We start from the raw sequence: 21715 nt of genomic DNA on the forward strand, positions 1-21715 counted from the left end.
TATATTTGGAGAGCATTCAATTGACTGTTCCCTAAAAACACTGGATTCAAAATTAGTGTACTGTTTGATGTATGTTGTGATAGGGATATTATGCTCCATTTCTCCATTATATTAAAAATATATAAATTGAAAGTGGTCTGTCATCCTGATTGCTGGGGCTATGACCTTTATTCAGTTTGCTTGGAGATGCTTCATGTGTGATTTGCTCAGTTGCTAGGGGTGGAATCATTTCCACTGCTGTTGGGCAACTTGTCAACTGGCCTTCTCTGGAATTACCAGAACATGTCCTTTCCCTTATCTGCTTAAGTATGCCAAGGTGGCAATTCTGAAATGGTTGAGACAGCTCCTATACTGCCATGTCCGGATGCTGGAAATGTTGACACTGGCAAATGAAAGCCTGGAAATTATTTACTCAACTTGAATCACCTTTTCCCCAAATAGTCTGTGAAAGAATAGATTTGGGAGGAACTGTGGTATGTCTAAAATCTAGCATTCATTATAAGGGATCTTTGTAAGTAGGATTATTGGTTTGATTTTTCTTTTTTCTGAACATGCCATGTAAGTTGAATACTGATGTGCAAATTCTGTCTTTAGATATGTTTCTAAAAAATGTATTTCCTTTGGTTATAACTCTCATGATAGTTGTTTTCTGGTTAAAGTGGGAATCAATGTGTGTGAGAGAGGAAATGTGCTTTTTGAGGGATATTTGTCTTTATGATTATGATAATTCCGTACAGAGAGAAATTCACTTCAAAATAGGGGTTAAGTGAGACTTGAGTGGTGCACAGACCTTGTACTGGCCTCTCTGCACAGGGGTGGATGTCATTCACAATGATTTAAAAATAGCTGAATCTGTGGTACAGGGTTGAAAATCACTACTGGTTTTTTAAATACATTCACTTACAGTTTTTGAAAAATCTATTAAAAATATACAGTATCTAAATGTGAGGTCAATGACTACATGGGATAGTAGTACCTTTTATTACAAGGTATCATACAAGGAAAATATTTTACCATATGGGTGGCCTTTGTTTCCAGTAGAAATAGTGATGGTACCATTACTTAACAACCCACAACAGACAAGGGTTACATTAAAAATTCACTCAGAATACAAAGCCGTAAATGGGAACTTTTTTACTACCTGGTGGAAGTGAGTATTAAGCAATCAGTGTATCAAGTTCGGACAACAGGTACAGTTAATATGTGTCTCTGCTTAATAATTCTTGGCATGTTTCCTGATTCTCTGATGAGAGAAGTGTGTTACAAAATAATTACCACTTAATGCAAGCCCAACTAATGTCAAGTAACATTATGAAACATGTGAAGCATGCAAGTTAAAACTCATTTTTGCAGCTATGTCGTTGTTCAGAACCATTAGCATGTGTTTATAAATGATCAAATATCTTTTGTCTCCAGTAAAAGCTCTGTCAGCAAATGAGAAAACATTACCAAAGCTGTTAACACCATAGATTTTCTGCAAGCATGCTGACAGACAAAATGGGAAACTAGTATAACCAGCTATTGAGGAAATGAAATCATTTATAGTGACATGTAATGCCTGTCAATACAAGAACCAGACATGGTAACTATTTTTTAAAGGAAATTTCCACTCATTTCTCCTAGTCTATTGTGTTTCAGTGAAATTTAAAAGTGTCCTTAATTTACTCCCCCAAATGAATGAATTATTGGCTTTGAAGAGTTGGCAAGTATGAAGAACCTGGAAGATTGTAATCTAACTGGAATCTTGCTCTGCTTTGTTGCTTGACTGTTGCTGGAAAACTTCCGAACACATTTTTCTCACTAAATCACTGAGTTCTCACTACAGAAATAACACTCTGGACAACCTTGCTTGCCTTATGCTAATAATCCCATTGGTTTCATGACTAGGGGAAGAAAAAATTCACTCTATACGTACTGTACTGCAAAAAAAGAAATCCATATTCATTTATTGTTCTAACACATCAGCCCATGTATAGTAAGTGGACGTAGCCCTTTTCCCTTCATCTCATAGGCAATTATAACACTGTGAAGACATATATTTTCTTCTAAGTGGGAAAGTTCTTTGAATGGAAATACAGGCTGTATGGCAGGACCTAGAGAGAAACAATGAGAGAGAAAGAGAGTTCACCAGAGGTTCAGGTTTGAACACAAATCACCCTCTCCTGATAGGGTTTTGTTGCAGGGTTCTGGTTAAACCCAGATTGACACCAGTTTTGTAAGTCTGTAGCTGCATTCCATCCATGCACTTATACAAGCAGTAAACTCAAAAGAAGCCAGATGGGGTAGCTCTTCTATTCTGCCTGGAGCTTCCTGTCCTGGCTTTTGGTCAGCACAGCCTTCTTAACTTCCCTGTGTATGGTATGTGCATAGGCTAATCTGCTCCTGATTTGCTTCCAGCCATTAGTGCATCCCGCGGATCCTTCTGATCCTCAGCTGGGAATTAACCCACAAAGTCCTTTGTTTGGGTTGGTGGAGCTGCCTCCCCAGGACATCAGTGGGACTGGTTGTGTCAAGACTTTGAGGCTCCCTCCAGGGGATGTCAAAATATACTGTAGTCCTTGTACTCACTGTTGCAGCTTGTCAGGCATAGAAAGAAAATGGAGAAAGTCAAAGCAGATAAGATGGGTGGTTTTAGACTTACTTTGCCCTCAACTCTTTTCTACAGACATTAAGGTAAGGCAGAGCAGAGGGAGAACTTCCCCTCCCTTCTTGTCTGGCTGATGAAGTGAGGACTGCCCAGCCATGAGAGGAGCTTCTTCCTGGTGCTCCCAGTTTTTCCCACCAGTCAGAGGAGCATCTAATGGCAGAATTATGGCCCCAGACACAAGTTCTCTATTTGCCTCCTTTACAAAGGAAGGTATTTCTCCAGGCTAGTTCCAGAGGAAGGAACTTGCCCCAGCAGCTCCCTATTCCCCTGAGGAGGGAGAGGGAAGGAAACAAATAAATCGTATGTTTGACATAAAATCTCTTTTTACATTATATATTTCAGGGTAGAGATCCAGACCCTCTCCTTTTTTGTTTTTGAATCAGTACAGATTTGCCATCCTAGCAGACACTGGAGAGTGTCTTTTTACTTTGCTTGCTGCTGGCTCCTTTGGGGAGTGGGGAGAAGAAACCCTGTCAAATGCATTTCTTTTCTTGACCCCATTCTCTTCTCTTTGCTGCCTTTTATCATCACAAAATGATGCAACACCTCATTCCTGATAATATGGAGACATGTAATGGCAGCCATCAAAATTAATGAGCTTCCCCTCCTGTCTTGATCTACTTTATCCACTGCACATCTGTGTAAGTCCACAATTCCTTTACTTGTACATCTTTTTATGATGGAGGTTTACATAAGGGAGCTTCTTATTTCCTTGGATTCAACTGCACAGACCCCTAATGGTAAGTCTGCTAATTGCATCTGATTGTAATGTTTATGCAAATGGATACCCTGCTCTCTTTTGGCATCTACTGTTTTTACCAGTTGCTCCTGGTCTGTTATGGGTAAGGCTACGATTTAGTCGTGGGTATTTTTAGTACAAGTCATGGACAGGTCATGGGCAATAAACAAAAATTCACAGCCCGTGACCTGTCCATGACTTGTACTAAAAATACCAGTGATTAAATCTTGGAGGGGGGGGCACTGATGGGGGGATGCCTGGGGCTAGCAGCACCAGTTGCCGGGGGCCAGGGACTGTTGCCCAGGCCGCTGGAGCAGCAGCTGGTGTGGCTGTCCCCAGGGACTCTCTAGAAATGGCTGGTGTGGCTGTGTCGGGGACCACCTGAGGAGCTGGCCCTGGAGCCAGCTGCTTGGGCAGCCCTGGGGTCAGCCAAACTGACCCCCGAAGAAGTCACGGAGGTCACAGAAAGTGGCAGAATCCGTGACTTTCATAACCGCCATGAGACACAGAGCCCTAGTTATGGGTAATTGAAATGTAGTGGTGAGTGGCATTTTAACTAGGCCAGATACAGGGGCCAGCAATTTTCAGAAATAAATGCCTTAAGTTAAGCTCCTAAACCCATATTTAGGCATCTAAGTTAAGTGACCTCTTTTTCAGAAATGTTCAGCATTCACTGACTTCAACAGAAGCTGCTGAGCAGTCAGCATTTTTGAAAAAGAGGCCATATATTTAGAAGCCTAAATACAGGCTTAGGAGTCTAACTTTATGCATCTTGGGTAAAATGTTCAAAAGCACCAAAGGCCCAGATCCTCAAAGGATCCTTAGACCCAGATCTTCAAAGGTTTTTAGGCAATTAATCAATGGGAGTTAGGTGCCTAAACACCTTTGAAGATCTGGGGCTAAGTGACTAAAGCACCTTAGAAAATTTTATACTTTGGTCACAATTTCCAAATCTCCTTTTTGCTTGTGCTGGAGGCTCTTAAAAACTGGCTTTATGGAATGTATACAAAAATGAACATTACAGTAATGTTTTTTTCTGGTTACGTCTGTCTTGAACTCTTGTCCTATACTTAAGGCCCTACCAAATTCACAGTCCATTTTGGTCAGTTTCACAGTCATGGGATTTTAAAAATGGTAAATTTCATGATTTCAGCTTTTTAAATCTGAAATTTCAGTGTTGTAATTATGGGAATCTTGACCTAAAAAGGAGTTGGGGGAGGGGGGTGGCAATACCACTACCCTTACTTCTGCGCTGCTGCTGGGGGCAGCTGTACCTGCAGTGCTGGGCTCCTGACCAGTAGCTGCCGCTCTCCAGCTGCCCAGCTCTGCAGGCAGCACCACCGCCAGCAGCAGCGCAGAGGTAGGGATGGCCGGGCATGGTATTGCCAGCCTTATTTCTGCGCTGCTGCCTGCAAAACTGCGCCCTCAGTCAGCAGCTGCTGCTCTCTGGCTGCCCAGCTCTGAAGGCAACACAGACGTAAGGGTGGCAATACCGCAAACACACCCCCCGCAACTCCCTTTTGGGTCAGGACCCCCAATTTGAGAAACGCTGGTCTCCCCTGTGAAATCTGTATCGTACAGGGTACAAGCAAACACAAGACCAGTTTTCACTTTCCATGACATGTTTTTCATGGCCATGACTTTGGTAGGGCCCTCCTTATGCTACGCTACAACCCGGTCTTGCATATTAGCCTGAGAATAAAATATATAACTACTTAAAACCTTACAGAAAGGTCCTCTCTTATTTAATAGAGAAGTTAACCATTCTGTAGAACTTTAACCCATTATATAGTTGGGATGTAGTTCTCTAAAGTACTATACTTTGATTTAAAATGTTGGTATTTCCTATGAAATTTTTAGAGTATTTAGAGTATATAAACCTATTAAATGTTGATAATACCCTATTATTGTTTAAATATTATTGTCAGTCCTACACTTATAGTAAGGTGGGATGTATCTGTCTCTTCAGGGAATGATTAAGCATGTTATTCAACAATTAAAATTTAAAGAGAAAAGTTGTTACATTACATATTGAACTGGGGAGTGAGAGTTTGAGTACCATGCCTCTTCATGGTTATTTGGTTCAGATTACAGAGTAACAGCCGTGTTAGTCTGTATTCGCAAAAAGAAAAGGAGTACTTGTGGCACCTTAGAGACTAACCAATTTATTTGAGCATGAGCTTTCGTGAGCTACAGCTCACTTCATCGGATGCATACCGTGGAAACTGCAGCAGATATTATATACACACAGAGATCATGAAACAATACCTCCTCCCACCCCACTGTCCTGCTGGTAATAGCTTATCTAAAGTGATCATCAAGTTGGCCCATTTCCAGCACAAATCCAGGTTTTCTCACCCTTCACCCCCCTACACACAAACTCACTCTCCTGCTGGTAATAGCCCATCCAAAGTGACAACTCTCTTCACAATGTGCATGATAATCAAGGTGGGCCATTTCCTGCACAAATCCAGGTTCTCTTACCCCCTCACCCCCCTCCAAAAATTATTCGCAAAAAGAAATGGAGTACTTGTGGCACCTTAGAGACTAACCAATTTATTTGAGCATGAGCTTTCGTGAGCTACAGGGGTGGTGGAGGGGGGTGAGAAAACCTGGATTTGTGCTGGAAATGGCCCAACCTGATGATCACTTTAGATAAGCTATTACCAGCAGGACAGTGGGGTGGGAGGAGGTATTGTTTCATGATCTCTGTGTGTATATAATATCTGCTGCAGTTTCCACGGTATGCATCCAATGAAGTGAGCTGTAGCTCACGAAAGCTCATGCTCAAATAAATTGGTTAGTTTCTAAGGTGCCACAAGTCCTCCTTTTCTTTTTGGTTCAGATTAGTCAGTGTAAGGGTATGATGAGCCTCGGGAGGCAATCCAGGCCAGTGAGAGGTTGTGTCACCACTTGCTCTGAAACCTAGATGTCTTACAGTGCTTTGCTGCTATATCTTCTAGCCTGGAACATTCACAATGAGCCTACAGACATGCAGGTTGCACTCTGAAATAACTGTGCTAGACAGCTCTGGTTCAGCAGCCCTGAACGCAGCAGCCTGTCTACATCCCCACTCAGGCTTCCAGCAGCCTTGGTTACTACTTGCAGCATGACCCCAAGACACGCTAATTCCCAGACTTTCCTAAAACTGTGTGCGCTGCAATGTCCATCCCTCTTCTGGACAGTTCAGAGAAATAATAATGTCCGTTTGTTCCTTTAAAGAGACACAAGCACATCACATAGCCTATTAACTTAACTGGGGTAAATACACACCCTTCCCTTTAAACACAGCACTGAGTTGGTTTATAGTAAAAAATAAAACAAATTTATTAATAATAGGGCATAGGTTATGTGATGCCAACTAAAGGAATAATGTTAGAAAGGGTTACAAGCAAAATAATACAGTAATATTGTATACTATCAGTTGATTCAATTGTTTATCACTTGAGGTTCAGACCCCCCTGTCTTGATAGACCAGTAAACCTTTGAAATGGATTCTTCTGAGGATTACCCCTCAAAGTAAAGTTTATTCAACCTGTGAAGAAGATGACATGGAGTCTGGTGATGAAGGAAGCTCCGTGCTCTTTCGTCCCCCCGCTGTCTCGATGGTCCTGTTTACTACTTGGATGTAAATACGGACCTTCATTGTCTTTTCCTGAAGATTGGGCTGGTCAGACAATCAAATTTATATTTCTTTGTCTAAGGCAGACCTGCCCACCAACTCCCCCTGACAAGCCTGGTTTCATCACTTTAGTCATAATTCTAGCATGTATCTATAACTCTTAAAACCCATCATGTACATACATCATCCAAGAACATTAATGATCAGTGAGTTATTAGCTTTCAAATGATACCTCACAAGGCATGTTTTGTACAAAGATTATTACAGAAGTGTGTGGGATGTGATTACGGAGTGCTTACAGTCACAAATGGGCATCTAGTAAAAGTGTGACTTATCAAGTATAATTATCACTTGTTTTTATACTGACTCATCGGCATAATCATTCCTGTAACCATCATGGTTTTTTTCCACTAGGAAAAAAAGCATTAATATTCTTAAATTATTTTTCCAACTTCAGATTTAAATAAAATACAGAAAAATTATTTGATCTAGAATATTTCTGTAAGTGCTCAATTGTCACTTGCTTTTTGGAAACCGAATACTACCCTCTAATCTAACTTCTCTGTGTGGATGTTTGTGCTTTCCCTTCTGAAGATTAGAATTCTGTAACAGAAACATTTATTACATCCAGTTCATGGATTCAGGACCGAGCCCAGTTCTTTACTCCTTTTAGAAAGAGGTTTTCTTTCTATCCACACTAGTGAGGTTTTCAACAGTTGAGAGTTGCTACCACTGTTAAATGAGAAATGATGACAATACCCACCCACTTCTGATCATCCACCCTTTGTTTTCTGCTACAGATTTATTGGTTCAAAGATGGGAAGCAAATCTCTAAAAGGAGTGACCACTACAGAATTCAAAGAGAACCGGATGGGACCTGCTCTCTCCACACTGCAGCCTCCACCCTGGATGACGATGGGAATTACACTATCATGGCTGCCAACCCTCAGGTAAATGGAAGTTTGGCTGCAGAATAAGCTTCTGTAAACTTACTCTCCTCTGACAGTTGTGCAATTTAATTAGAGATGAAGTAATCTTAAAGTATGTAATACTTAGACTTCATCAGCAGGGTGGGACCACTGTGCCTCTACGCTTAGGAAAAAATGCTATGGAATGGTTATTTTGTTTGTTTTTCATTATCATTTCTTTGCCTTCAGCTGACACTGTCTAAATGTCTTGACAGAGCATGCCTTAAGTAAATATTATGCAAGGTAAAATAGGCAAGGGTCCCAGCATAAGTAACTGAACACAGCTAAGCTGTTGGTTACACTTCCGCTGATGGCACTTATTGACACAGTTAGTCCCACTGAAACCAATGGGACTATGTGTGCTTCTATGAGTGGGACTATGAGTAAGGCTTTTAGATTCAGGGCCTAAAACTACATTACAATAATAAGGCTGAAATGCAATCCAACAAAAGCCAAGGATTATATATAGCACGTAGTATGTGTAATGTGGCAGCCTGATGTGTAGGAAACATCCTATGGTCTTCCCTGTATGTTCTTCTGAAACTCACAACATGATCTTGCTTTGTAATCTGAGTGATTCTTTACATATGCAGTAGCTAATGAACTAGAGCTGTGGTGCATAACAGAAACCTATTATCACACACATTGAAAAAGTAACACAGTGGACATAATGCCTGAAGTCACAGGCTATGAACACTGGAAGTCATTTTTTCAACCCACTTTTTCCTAGTTTAGCAAGCTGAAGGCAACACTGCTTGAATTCAAGTCATGAGAGACCAAAGCATTACCATAGCTTAGAGAAATAATAAATAAATGCGTTCTGCAGCACCGAGAACCTTGCCAAGATCAAACTCACAAATACTTACTCTGTAAAATAACAAACTTTATCATTAAGACACAACTTAATCTAAACAGGACTGTTGTGCTCTGTTATGCACGTTGCTAGGCTACTTAGCATGACACTTCCATTTTTGCATAGCTTTTTAGCTGTCAATACCTCCTCAAGTTGCTACATATATACAAATGGTAGCTTTAAGATAGACCTTGATACCACAAATTGTATTGGATAAAACTCTCAAATGTAAATGTTATTTCAACATTATATAAATAGTTCCACAAGTCCCTGGATAATCTTTACAAGCTGGACACTTCCTTCATACAGAAAGCACTGTACAACAACTAAGTAATACACCTACCTATTTGTGTGATAAATAATGCAAACTGATAGCAGATTTGTTTGGAATAAAAAAATAAACCACCACACTCCACTTCATCTTGAGAATGCTTAGGTTCAGTATTTGAGGCCTGATTCAAAACCCAAGCAAGTCAATTGAAAGAGTCCCATTAACTTAGGGTTTTTTTGGATCAGTCCCTAGGTGAGATTTACAAGTTTATTTAGTACCTACTTTTGTTTCTCTGAATATCACCAAGAGGCTACTGACCAATCTGATGACAGAGATGTGACCCAGACAATCATCACTGACAACTGATGGCATTTAACAGTGCTACTTTTTTAATACAGTAAAAAGTTCTTCTTTATTCCCTGTTTTGGAGTCTGAGAAAACAGCTGTGTGAACTAATGAGAAAATCTTGTGCTCATGTTTGCTTGACTTTGGACAAGAACCAGAAGCATCCTCCTCCGGATCCCCTGGATCAAAACTTGGAAGTTTATGTTGTTATGCAATATAGAAAAAAACATTTGAATGGTTCACCCAGCCCTTTATGTTCTTTCTTCATAATGTAATTCCCAAGTAAATATAATTATGTCTCCCAGCATTAGTTTATTTCTACTATGCATTTAGCAGTTCAGTGGAGGCAAAGAGCAGCAGTGGATTAATGCACGAGCCTTTCACACCAGAAGACTTAGATTCCAGGCTGGTTAAGTCATCATACATGGAAATAAGTGTGGTTTGTCCTCCTAATGCTAATGGAAATCTGTCCGCATCTCAAAGCCACCACAAACATAGGCAAAATTAGCAGCTTCTTTCCAGGAAAAGCATAGTACAAGAATATGTATTAAAGCACTGTACAGAGGGTGGGGTCTCAAAACAGGATTCTAGTGGATTGGCAAAATTGTGTTAGTACAGGTTACACAGTGCTGCTGCACTTTGCTAGACTCTGGCCAGTACTATTAGCCCCTCATTTTATGTGCACCAAACTAATCTAAATATAAAAGGCAATGAAGCTAATCCTCAAATGATGTAGATGTAGTTAATTGATATAAAGGAGCTATGCCAGCTGAGGATCTGGACTGATATTGTGAAATTTACACAAGTAGGATTTACCAGCTTATCTTGGAAGAAGAAAAAGTAAATACTCAATTCTTGAGTGTGTGTGTGTGTGTGTATAATATACACACACACTCACACACATACGACAGTTAATGTTGTATAAGTATCTACATTATTGTCAGGGTTCCCTCCCCACTTTAAACTCTAGGGTACAGATGTGGGGACTCGCATGAAAGACCCCCAAGCTTATTTCTACCAGCTTCAGTTAAAAACTTCCCCAAAGCACTAATTCTTCCTGGTCCTTGGACGGTATCGCTCCCACCACCAAGTGAGTTAGACAAATATTTAGGAAAAGGACCACTTGGAGTTCCTATTTCCCCAAAATATCCCCCCAAGTCCCTTTACCCCTTTCCTGGGGAGGCTTGAGTGTAAAAAAGGTGAGCACAGACCAGACCCTTGGGATTTTAGGACACTAAAACCCCGATCAGATTCTTAAAAACAGAACTTTATAATAAAGAAAAAAAGTAAAAGAAGCACCTCTGTAAAATCAGGATAGAAGGTAATTTTATAGGGTAATAAGATTTAAAACACAGAGGATTTCCCGCTAGGCAAAACTTTAAAGTTACAAAAAACAGGAATAAACCTTCCTCTTAGCATAGGGAAAATTCACAAGCTAAAACAAGATATACTCTAACGCATTTCCTTGCTATTACTTACTATTTCTGTAATTTTAGATGTATCATTCAGTAGGAGCTGGATTACTTGCTTCGTCTCTCTCTTTGTCTTGGAGAGAACAACAAAGAGCACAAACAAAAAACCTCCCCTCCCGCCCCCCAGATTTGAAAGTATTTTCTTTCCCCATTGGTCCTTCTAGTCAGGTGCCAACTATGTTAATGGCACTGATTAACCCTTTACAGGTAAAGGAGCGATTTTATGCTACCCTTAGCCGTATGTTTATGACAACTATAGAAACCTGAAATCTGGGATTTATAATCTGGCAACAAACTGGGTTCACTGTAAAGCCTGGAATACAGCATCTTAACCGAGGTGCAAACTTTGTTTTGCAAATTCTCCAATAACTCAGTTTTGTGTGTTTTATCCCATTCAACATTGCTTTACACGTATTGGTAACCTCCCAATGGCTAGCCTCCTACCAATGCCAGTAAGTGTGGGTGTGGATCCTTACCGTCTCACACCTTCCTGTTTTTCTTCCTCCTTTTACTGCTTCTCTCTCCCCTTCACTCTTTTGTAATGTGGAGTAGCAATCAGGTGCCCCCTCACTATCTGACTGGCCATCCCCAACCCTTCCCCTGCTGCTACCATCTTCCCTCCACTTTCTAGGCCATCTTCTCCTAGATAATGCCTCACCCATGGTTTCTTCACTTCCCAGTTCCATAAACTGTCCAGTTCCCTAACCCTCCTGTTAGCGTTTTCCATTCTAGATTCTTTCCAGTCCTTTACATTTCTTTTTCTGGATGCCCTCTTGCATCTACATCCCAGTAAATTTAGCTAGAAATGAGTTAATTCACTGCCCACAAGCAAAAAGTTAATGTATGGGGCGCCTAAAATAGAGGCTTGCTGGTTCCAGATGTTTTTTATAGTCTTATAACTCGTTTTCACAGGCCATGTGCAGTAACTTATTGTAACACAGGTATTTGTCTGGTGGACTAAATGGGTCAGAGGACTGGGGATACAGAGACTTTCACCTCTAGCTCTCCAATTCTAATCTCTGCAGTAATCAAAAGTTCATTACCCTTTGAAAGCTATTTAGTGACTGATGTGAAATTTTGTTAGGGGAGTCCATCCAGTTCCTAGTGAGTGGCTGCCCACATCGTGGTTGGCACCTTTTATTACCAGTGTTACTGGAGACATGAGTATGGAGTCCAAAGCTCAGGTACGTCTGCAGACTGATGCAGGGATGCTTGGCACTACTGCTGCCCATGTGGTAGCTATTCAGTAGATAAAGATCACTTCACTCTTTAGGGCACCTAATCCATGATTTTTCAGGAGCATTAAAGTTGCGCTAATATATGTTTAAAAATAATGCTTTCTGTGACATAAATATGATCCAAAATAGCACTGATGTGCGTAGCATTTGTTTTATGAAGTTAATAACATATTTCAAAAGCTTTTACATCAGTTTCAGATATGTAACACACTTTTAAAAAAACCCTGCCTCAAATAGAAAACAATTACCGTCTACAAATACTCTATTCTCATTTCTTGAGCAAATCCAACCTATGAAACTGAAAATAACTACAAAACAGTTTTGTGGTTATCATTACACCACAAAACCCTAACAGCTGATAACTAACAGTTAAAACAAATTCTCTGTCCTTACCATCTTCTGTGGTGTCGTCTTCTCAAAACATATGCACAAAGGCTATCAACTTCATGAAATTTGTTAGTCTCTAAGGTGCCACAAGTACTCCTTTTCTTTTTGATTGTCTTTGTCAGCTGCTCAGTATATTATGTATTGTACATGCTCCAGTTACCTTAGAGCAGGTAGAAAATTAACATTAAAATTTTTCTTTAACAAAAAGATGACTTTTAAAAAGAAATTATTCCCCCTCACCTCAAAAAATAGGTTTTTTTCAGAATATTTTGATTTTTCAACAAATCAGGTCTAAATGAACATTTTCATTTAGTTTTGATTTGAATCTACTTTTGTTTGTGAATTATTTTGTTGAAAATTTCCATGTGCAAATTGTGAATGAAACAATTTTTTCTGTTCAAAATGTTTCATAGAAAATATTTAGAGTTTTTCAAGGAGCGCTAATTTAGAATACAGCCAAAAAGTGCAAACACTGCAATACTAGAAAAATAGAAATTACTTTTAAAATACAGATTCATCTTGTGCAATAAAACTGAGAAGGATCTGATACAACTCAGCCACATATGTAACTCACACCTGAACCATGGGAGGAACCAAAATCCAATATCTAAACATGGCCAAATTTTCATGGATTCAAAGGCCAGAAGGAACTATTATGATCTGGTCTGACCTGCATAATATTGATTTGATGTGATTGCATTTGAAATCTAGACTCTGTAGCTCAGTCCCATATGCTAATGAAAGCCATTCATTTAAAATTAATACACAGTGCAAAATCGTTGTTTTGCAAATTTGCTTCTAAAGATAACGCTGTGCATGCTGACTTCATTGTGGCCTTTGTAATGGAGCCTTCTGAACATAGGAATTCACTGCTTGTTTGGATTAAATCAAACGTTCTAATAAAATGTAAGCTTTTTGCCAGGTATTTCAGGCACTCAAGAAAACAAAACAAGTTCTACAGTTATTACATAGCCAGATGTTTACCAACAGGTCAAAGCAAGAAAAATTAGCAGTGAGCTTGCTGTGTATATAACACAAATGAAACTGCAATCACGAGAATGGAGCTGGTTTGCATTAGTAACACTGCACTTTGTGTTTTATTACTGTGCATAGTGTAAGGCAGAATCTTTTGTCTGTGGTTATGACAGGAAAAAAACATGCTTATATCATAAGAACGGCCATACTGGGTCAGACCAAAGGTCCATCTAGCCCAGTATTCTGTCTTCTGACAGGTTTCAGAGTAGTAGCTGTATTAGTCTGTATCAGCAAAAAGAACGAGGAGTACTTGTGGCACCTTAGAGACTAACAAATTTATCTGGGTATATGTTTTCATGGGCTAAAGCCCACTTCATCAGATGCATGCAATGGAAAATACAGTAGGAAGATTTTATACACACACACACACACACAGAACAACAGTGGCCAATGCCAGGTGCCCCAGAGGGAATGAACACAACAGGTAATCAGCAAGTGATCCACCTCCTGTCCCCCATTCCCAGCTTCTGGCAAACAAAGGCTAGGGACACCATCCCTGCCCATCCTGGCTAATAGCCATTGATGGACCTATCCTCCATGAACTTCTCTAGGTTTTTTTGGAATCCTGTTATAGTCTTAGCCTTCACAACATCCTCTGGCAAGGAGTTCCACAGGTTGACTGTGTGTTGTGTGAAGAAATACTTCCTTTTGTTTTAAATTTCCTGCCTATTAATTTTATTTGGTGACTCCTAGTTCTTGTGTTATGAGGAGTAAATAACACTTATTTACACCATTAATGATTTTATAGACCTCTATCATATCCCCCCTTAGTCTATTTTCCAAGCTGAAAAGTCCCAGTCTTATTAATCTCTCCTCATATGGCAGCCATTCCATACCCCTAATCATTTTTGTTGCCCTTTTCTGAACCTTTTCCAATTCCAATATATCTTTTTTGAGATGGGGCTACCACATCTGCATGCAATATTCAAGATGTGTGCATACCATGGATTTATATAGAGGCAATATGATATTTTCTGTTTTATTATCTATCCCTTTCTTAATGATTCACAACATTCTGTTCACTTTTTTGACTGCTGCTGCACATTGAGTGGATGTTTTCAGAGAACTATCCACAATGACTCCAAGATCTCTTTCTTGAGTGGTAACAGCTAATTTAGACCCCATCATTTTATATGTATAGTTGGGATTATGTCTTCCAGTGTGCATTACTTTGCATTTATCAACATGGAATTTCATCTGCCATCTTGTTGCCCAGTCACCCAGTTTTGTGAGATCTTTTTGTAGCTCTTTGCAGTCAGCTTGGGACTTAACTATCTTGAGTCATTTTGTATCATCTGCAAATTTTGCCACCTCACACTGTTTACCCCTTTCTCCAGATCATTTATGAATATGTTGAATAGGACTGGTCCCAGTACAGACCCCTGGGGGACTCACTATTTACCTCTCTCCAGTATGAAAACTGACCATTTATTCCTACCCATTAAGTCCTATCTTTTAACCAGTTACAGATCCATGAAAGGACCTTCTCTCATATCCCATGACAGCTTACTTGGTGGGTGACCTTGTCAAAGGTTTTCTGAAAATCATCTAAGTACACTATATCCACTGGATCCCTGTCCACATGCATGTTGATCCACTCAAAGAATTCTAGTAGCTTGGTGAAGCATGATTTCCCTTTACAAAAACCATGTTGACTCCTCCCCAACAAATTATGTTCATCAATGTGTCTGACAATTTTGTTCTTTACTATAGTTTCAACCAGTTTGCCTGGTACTGAAGTCGGGCTTCTGGACCTGTAATTGCAGGATCACCTCTCCAGCCCTTTTTAAAAATTGGCATCACATTAGCTATCCTCCAGTCATTTGGTACAGAAGCTGATTTAAATGATAGGTTACTTAGGGGTGACAGTGGACGAGAAGCTGGATATGAGTCAACAGTGTGCCCTTGTTGCCAAGAAGGCCAATGGCATTTTGGGATGTATAAGTAGGGGCATAGCCAGCAGATCGAGGGACGTGATCGTTCCCCTCTATTCGACATTGGTGAGGCCTCATCTGGAGTACTGTGTCCAGTTTTGGGCCCCACACTACAAGAAGGATGTGGATAAATTGGAGAGAGTCCAGCGAAGGGCACCAAAATTGATTAGGGGTCTGGAACACATGAGTTATGAGGAGAGGCTGAGGGAATTGGGATTGTTTAGTCTGCAGAAGAGAAGAATGAGGGGGGATTTGATAGCTGCTTTCAACTACCTGAGAGGTGGTTCCAAAGAGGATGGTTCTAGACTATTCTCAGTGGTAGAAGAGGACAGGACAAGGAGTAATGGTCTCAAGTTGCAGTGGGAGAGGTTTAGGTTGGATATTAGGAAAAACTTTTTCACTAGGAGGGTGGTGAAACACTGGAATGCGTTACCTAGGGAGGTGGTAGAATCTCCTTCCTTAGAAGTTTTTAAGGTCAGGCTTGACAAAGCAGTGGCTGGGATGATTTAATTGGGGATTGGTCCTGCTTTGAGCAGGGAGTTGGACTAGATGATCTCCTGAGGTCCCTTCCAACCCTGATATTCTATGATTCTATGTTACAGACTATAGTTAGTAGTTCTGCAATTTCACATTTGAGTTCTGTCAGAACTCTTGGGTGAATACCATCTAGTCCTGGTGACTTCTTATCATGGTTGCAGGGCTAGCTGCACCTCTGTCCCCTTTCTGGTCGCTGGACTGAATGCTGCCTTTTCTGGACTGAATTCTGCAATTCTCCCACTCTTATACTGGCTCCTGGTCTACAGTGCCCAGTGTATCCACCATTCTTATCCAGCAAGTCCAACAGGGCTCATGTGCCTGCAGTTCTTCCCTTTGGGAGTCTGTGACCAGTAGTGTATATAGTGATCAGACAGCTTTCTTAAAACAAAAGCATTGTTTATTTTGGTAGTAGGAATAAAGCACCAGAAAAAGGATTTTTTTTAAATTGTCTACACATATGTCTGTGACCTAAACATTTACCATCCCCTGATGGAAGCCTCGACAGGTCTAACTTGCTCAGACAGCCCCAGTGGGGTCCTGTGTCTCAGTCTGCTTCTCCCAAACAACTACAGCCCCTCTCTGGAGACAGGGTTCTTTTTAAACTGCTATAGTTCTTTTGTTCTTCTGTGTCCCCGGGCTTTGACCCATCTTGTCAAAACAAGTCCTGTAGGCTCAGCAAGAGATCAAACGAGTACTCGGAGCCAGTGATTCTGGTATTGTCCCTGAACAACTCTCAAGTGTTTGCTGAAAGGCTGGCTGTGACAGAGTGCTAGGTATGAAACCCTGAGTCAGCACTCTGTTCACAGCAGCTCCAATCAGGCATAGCAGATTGGAGCTGATGAGGCAGACCTGTGCCTAATTTGTGGGTGCGGCAGGGCAGTAAGGCTAATTAAGTCATTAGCCAGAGCCCACAAATAGGCACAAGAAGGAAGTGAAAAGGGAAAAAAGCAGGCAGTGAGAGGGAGATTGCTCTCTCCCTGCTTGTAAAGGCACTAGGTATGCTTTGAAGGTAGTGGGACTCAATTATAAATAAACTGCACAAGGTGTTGGACCAGCAACACCTGTCTATGTGGTTTGTAGACAGAGACAGAAGCAGGACCAAGGAGGCCCTGGTACAGTGGCTTATCTTGAGGTGGTGTTCTCTTTCCTGCCATTTTTCCAGATAGACTCCTGTTGAGTTAAACCAAAGTCCTACAAAAACACCCCAATAACTAGACCAACAGACTCTATTCATAAATTATCACAGGGCACCTCCAAATCTGTCTCAGCTCATACAGCTATTAGAAATGTAAAAGGAACATCACACACTTTTTACATCATAATGGATGCTATGTACCATGTTTATTGCACAGGAAAGATATTGGAATAGCCCCGAAATGTTCAATGCCCTGATTTCTACCACTCCATGTGAGTGTCCACAACAGCAGAGTCCTGAGAAAAAGTCCAGGAAGGAGGGCGTCTAGGCCTTAGAAGCCCCAAAGCAGGACCTATCCCTCCTAAAATATACTAAATCCTGCCCTTCTGTCTGGAAGAACTTGAGGTTTCTCCCCTTGCTGCTACTCCTTTGTAACCTGCAGTTCTACAGACATTTCAGAGGGAAAGGAGTAAGTTACATCTTACTGTTATCGCCTAATTTATTGCCTTAGTGATAGTCCGATCCTTATCCTGGCCAGATGCCGGTATCTGCTGGAACATGAGCAGTCTCTTGTTTGGCAGTTGGGAACATTCATGTTTATCCACTGGACCAAACAAATATATTTATGTGAGGTCTATGGGAAATTTCAGCAATTTCTGTTAACTTGGATAAACAGACACTTAGTGCTTAGGGGTCTTGTTGAAGATGATAGACACTGCTGGAGAATCGGCTTTTAATACAATCAACGAAAAAGCACTTGAAATGCACAAATATGTATTCTATTTTTTAGTAAACTAAAATCTTTCAAAAACTTAGAAGCTTTTTGGTTACTTTTAAATGCTGTTTTCATCCCCTCTATGGCTGAGAGCCCAAACGACTACTTACCTCTGTTTAGCAAAGCTGAATGGACGCTCCAAAACCCAGATTTCCCACTGTGCTGTGAAATGTGCAGACAGCTGTCCAGAAATACATATTTTTTACTGGTACCAACCTTTCTCTCAGAGATTTTGCTTCATGAGTACTGGAAATCAAATGCCTTGTGTGGTACATTTTGTAAAGCAGCACGTATACATGTTATCTATCAGTAATAACTGTATTTCAAGGTGACTGCTTTTTCCCCCCCTGCTTTCTGATTTTATGCAATACAACTTCTTTTCTGAATGTGAAGACATCAGTGGTGCAAACAAAACAATGACTGAGCTGCCACAAGCTCTGCATATAAAGTTCGTTAGGTATATTTTGGGTGTGACTTATAGCCGGCGGAGGAGCAGCTGGATAATTTTACTACTGGATAACTAAGAATCAATGTGAATGTTATGCTGATGTTAAGAACAGTCAGCAGCATTACTAAATGGTCCATCAGCGAGAGCAGAGTCAGCAGCTGGACCATTGAACAGCATAAAGGAAAATGGCAATATGTCTAACTACTTTATTCTAAAGGCAATAGGTATCTCACTGCTATCTGTACTAGCTGTATTCCAGATAGTGCAGAATTTTCCCCCTTTTGAAAGGGCAACCTTGTAGGATACAATAAAGTAGACCTCATAAGTTTTTATTGATGATTTTTTGTAACCACAGAATTGCTTCAGTGTGTTCACAGTTGGATTGCTAGCTGTAAAAATAGGGAAAGTATTGATGGCAGTTGGGATGTTAACTAATTCTGATGGGAACTCCCTTCTTGTGGAAGAAAAGATTTTGAAAGCAGGGCATCCGTAAAAGTTGGCACCAACAAGTGAACTTCAGGCTCTGGGCATTTATTAATACGTTTGTTTAGTGTTTTGGGGAAAATCTATTCTGTTAAAATTGTTTATTTTTAATAAAATAATTTGTTTTTTTCACCTCAATGTTTGTAACAGGGCAGAATAAGCTGTACTGGAAGGCTGATGGTTCAGGCTGTCAATCAGAGAGGACGGAGTCCTCGAACACCCCCCAACCAGCCTCATATCAGAAGGTACTATAGATGTTTTCTTTACACATTCATCACTGCAGCTGCTAACCTAATCTTCTCTTGTATCCAAAAATCCCTATAATTCTTGGCACCATCAGATGTACAACAGGCAACTTATCTTAGTTTTTTAACCCTTGACCTCCCTCCCTTCCTTGTTAGTCATGTTCACCTGCTGCATCTTGTCCCAGGCCTGGTCTACACCTAAAACTTAGGTCAACCTAGCTACATCATTCAAGGGGTATGAAAAATTTCATGCCCTATGCGATGTAGTTAAGTCACCCTAACAACCACAGTACATGCAGCTAGGTCAATGAGGGAGTTCTTCCATTGACCTAGCTACTGCCTCTTGGTTAACCAAGTAGAGGATCCCAATTCAAGTGTCTGCTGTGGTGCATCTATTTGTTCTGTTCATTGATTATACCCACTGCAGTATCTTGCCATCAGCTGCCAATTACAACACAGAGTATAGATATGACAGCACTAATTACTACATTCAGGATGAAATTAATGGATTTTGTTGCTCACAAAAACAGTTAGCAACTGAGGAAGTATATATGGTACAAATACTGCATGGAAAAAAGAGCCCTGCTAAATATTAAATTAGATACTAGAAAATCCTGGTAAAACTGTGGTCAGTTGTTTATGAGGATGATTCTCAGATCCCCCACCCTATTTCTCCACTTTATTTCCTCCTTTCTCAGAATTCATGTTAACCTAATCCTTATTTCTGGACAAGAAGGCCTGGTATGCATTTCTCTCTGGATCTCATAAGCCTCAGTCCTGAGTTGGCCAAAAGGTGGTAAATCAAGTGTTGAAAAGTATTCTCACCCACCCTCACCTAGTGCTATGCAAACCGCCTCCATACAGTTCCAGGCCCAGGGATAACAAGGAGATGATCTCAAGGCCTAAATTCAAACCCTTTCCACAGCAGTGTGTTGCACATTCATTAGGCCACTAAGCCCCCAAAAGCTAGTTGTATGTTCATTTTTCATAGAAAATGTAGTGGAGAAGCTATTTCAGGACTGCACAGCCACTGATTCATCAGTAGGTTGATATTCAATATCCCTTGTTGCACTGAATCAGCACCTTTGCAATTCAAAGCCTCTTATTAATCTGTGACCAGAAGAGCTGCCACGAGGAATTGTGGGTCAGAGCTATAAGGAGCCTGCAGGTCACTTAACTTCTAGAGAAGACAGTGTAAAAGCCTTTTGGAGGGGCTGGGAGCAGAAAGGAAAACGAAGATGAGTGAGAGGGAAAGAAAAGAGGAAAAGAAGAAACAGAGAACACTAAGCAACAGAGATCAGTCTGGCTATGTTCTTTAAAAGAGCTCTTTGGTTTTTGAGCCTGTCCAAAAATATTTGTATTTCTCCAAGACAAAAAGAAATGAACACAGATATGAAGGTTGATATGCAAAATAAACTTCTAGTACATGCTAACTGAAGTCAGAATTTCACTTTTAGAGCCATGCAAATATTATTGGCCAAATGAATCTTCAGTTACAGTAAGCAGTCCCAGTTTGTTGCACTAGGGTGTCACTGTAAGCAGAGTTTGGCCATAGAAGAAATGAATTCATTGGAGCTGCATGACTTTAGCAGAGGACAGAAATTGGCCATAAATCTCATTTTAATTACATAGTTAATGTAATATTTTAAGTAAAATAGGACTTTACAGAGATTGCAGAAATAACATTTTGCTAAATAAGTTACTTATATAATGGAAATATTGTTACTTTCAATTGAAAAGGAACTGGTTAGCCACAGACAAGGGTACAATAAATTAATTGGCAAGAACTGCTCATCACAGAAATGACAGAAAACTGTATTTCGGGTGGAGAAAATCTGCTGATTGGTCATATTTTCTGCATTTTTCTTTCCATGTTCTTTTATTTTTACTAAGAACAGTTTAATGTCACAAGATCTTTTGTTCTTTTTAGTATGTGTTGCTTATGAGCTAAATTCTCATTCTTCTGACACCATAACTGAGTTGCTTTGGAAATGAGTATAAATATCAGAAACAGATAACTGTTTAGTGAAGAATAATCCTCCAGAGCAGTCACATTTAAGTCACATTAATGTAAATGTCTTTACCTAGTAACAAATAAGAGAAGATAATAATGGAAAATCTAATGTGGAACCTAATGTATTTGTGAATTGTGATAGTCTTTAGCTTCTACTATTTTCTTAAGGTAAATGTAATTATTGACCGTACGAATTTTCTGTCTTAATCTGTAATAGAGTGGGCTTCAGATGTACGAAAGACTAAAGCAGAGTTGTGGCTGTAGATATAAAGTATTGCCAAAATTCTTGTACATTTTCTTTCACTGATTTAAACTACAGAATAAATGAAAACTAAAAAATATTACTATGTATATAAACAAACTACCATGTTAGGTAAGTCATTCATTGTGAATGAGATAATTTTCTACTTCATGTCTTTGCTACAAAATGTAGACTGAATCAAATTAATAAACAGAGAGAGAGAGAGTCATATTTAGTTGATTTCTGAGACAAATTCTGCTCTGTTATGCTGGTGTAAATATGGTATTATTACAAGGGGATCCAGTGGAATTAATCTAGATTTATAC

The 21715-nt window shown here is 40.1% G+C and overlaps 2 protein-coding genes across 7 annotated transcripts in view; one reads left to right on the forward strand and one right to left on the reverse strand.

Annotated features, from left to right (window-relative positions):
- The window catches only part of PALLD (palladin, cytoskeletal associated protein), a 346856-nt gene that overhangs the window by 314607 nt on the left and 10534 nt on the right, over positions 1-21715 (forward strand). For all 4 annotated transcript variants that reach the window (XM_073341571.1, XM_073341572.1, XM_073341574.1 and 1 more), the window contains 2 exons: positions 7809-7958; positions 19040-19134. In XM_073341571.1, the coding sequence (XP_073197672.1) occupies positions 7809-7958; positions 19040-19134 (245 nt within the window). The remainder of the gene's footprint in view (positions 1-7808; positions 7959-19039; positions 19135-21715) is intronic.
- Positions 1-21715, reverse strand: part of CBR4 (carbonyl reductase 4) — a 103949-nt gene that overhangs the window by 34749 nt on the left and 47485 nt on the right. Inside the window, exon 8 of one of the 3 annotated variants that reach the window (XR_012158616.2) lies at positions 1498-2576. The exons of 1 other annotated variant lie outside the window; for it this stretch is intronic. The gene's annotated coding sequence lies outside the window, so the exon portion shown is untranslated. Of the gene's footprint in view, positions 1-1497; positions 2577-21715 lie in introns of those variants that run through there. One more of the 3 variants, XR_012158615.2, reaches the window with a different exon arrangement.

Source organism: Lepidochelys kempii, chromosome 4 (genome assembly GCF_965140285.1).
Source record: "Lepidochelys kempii isolate rLepKem1 chromosome 4, rLepKem1.hap1, whole genome shotgun sequence".
Classification (NCBI taxonomy): domain Eukaryota; kingdom Metazoa; phylum Chordata; order Testudines; family Cheloniidae; genus Lepidochelys; species Lepidochelys kempii.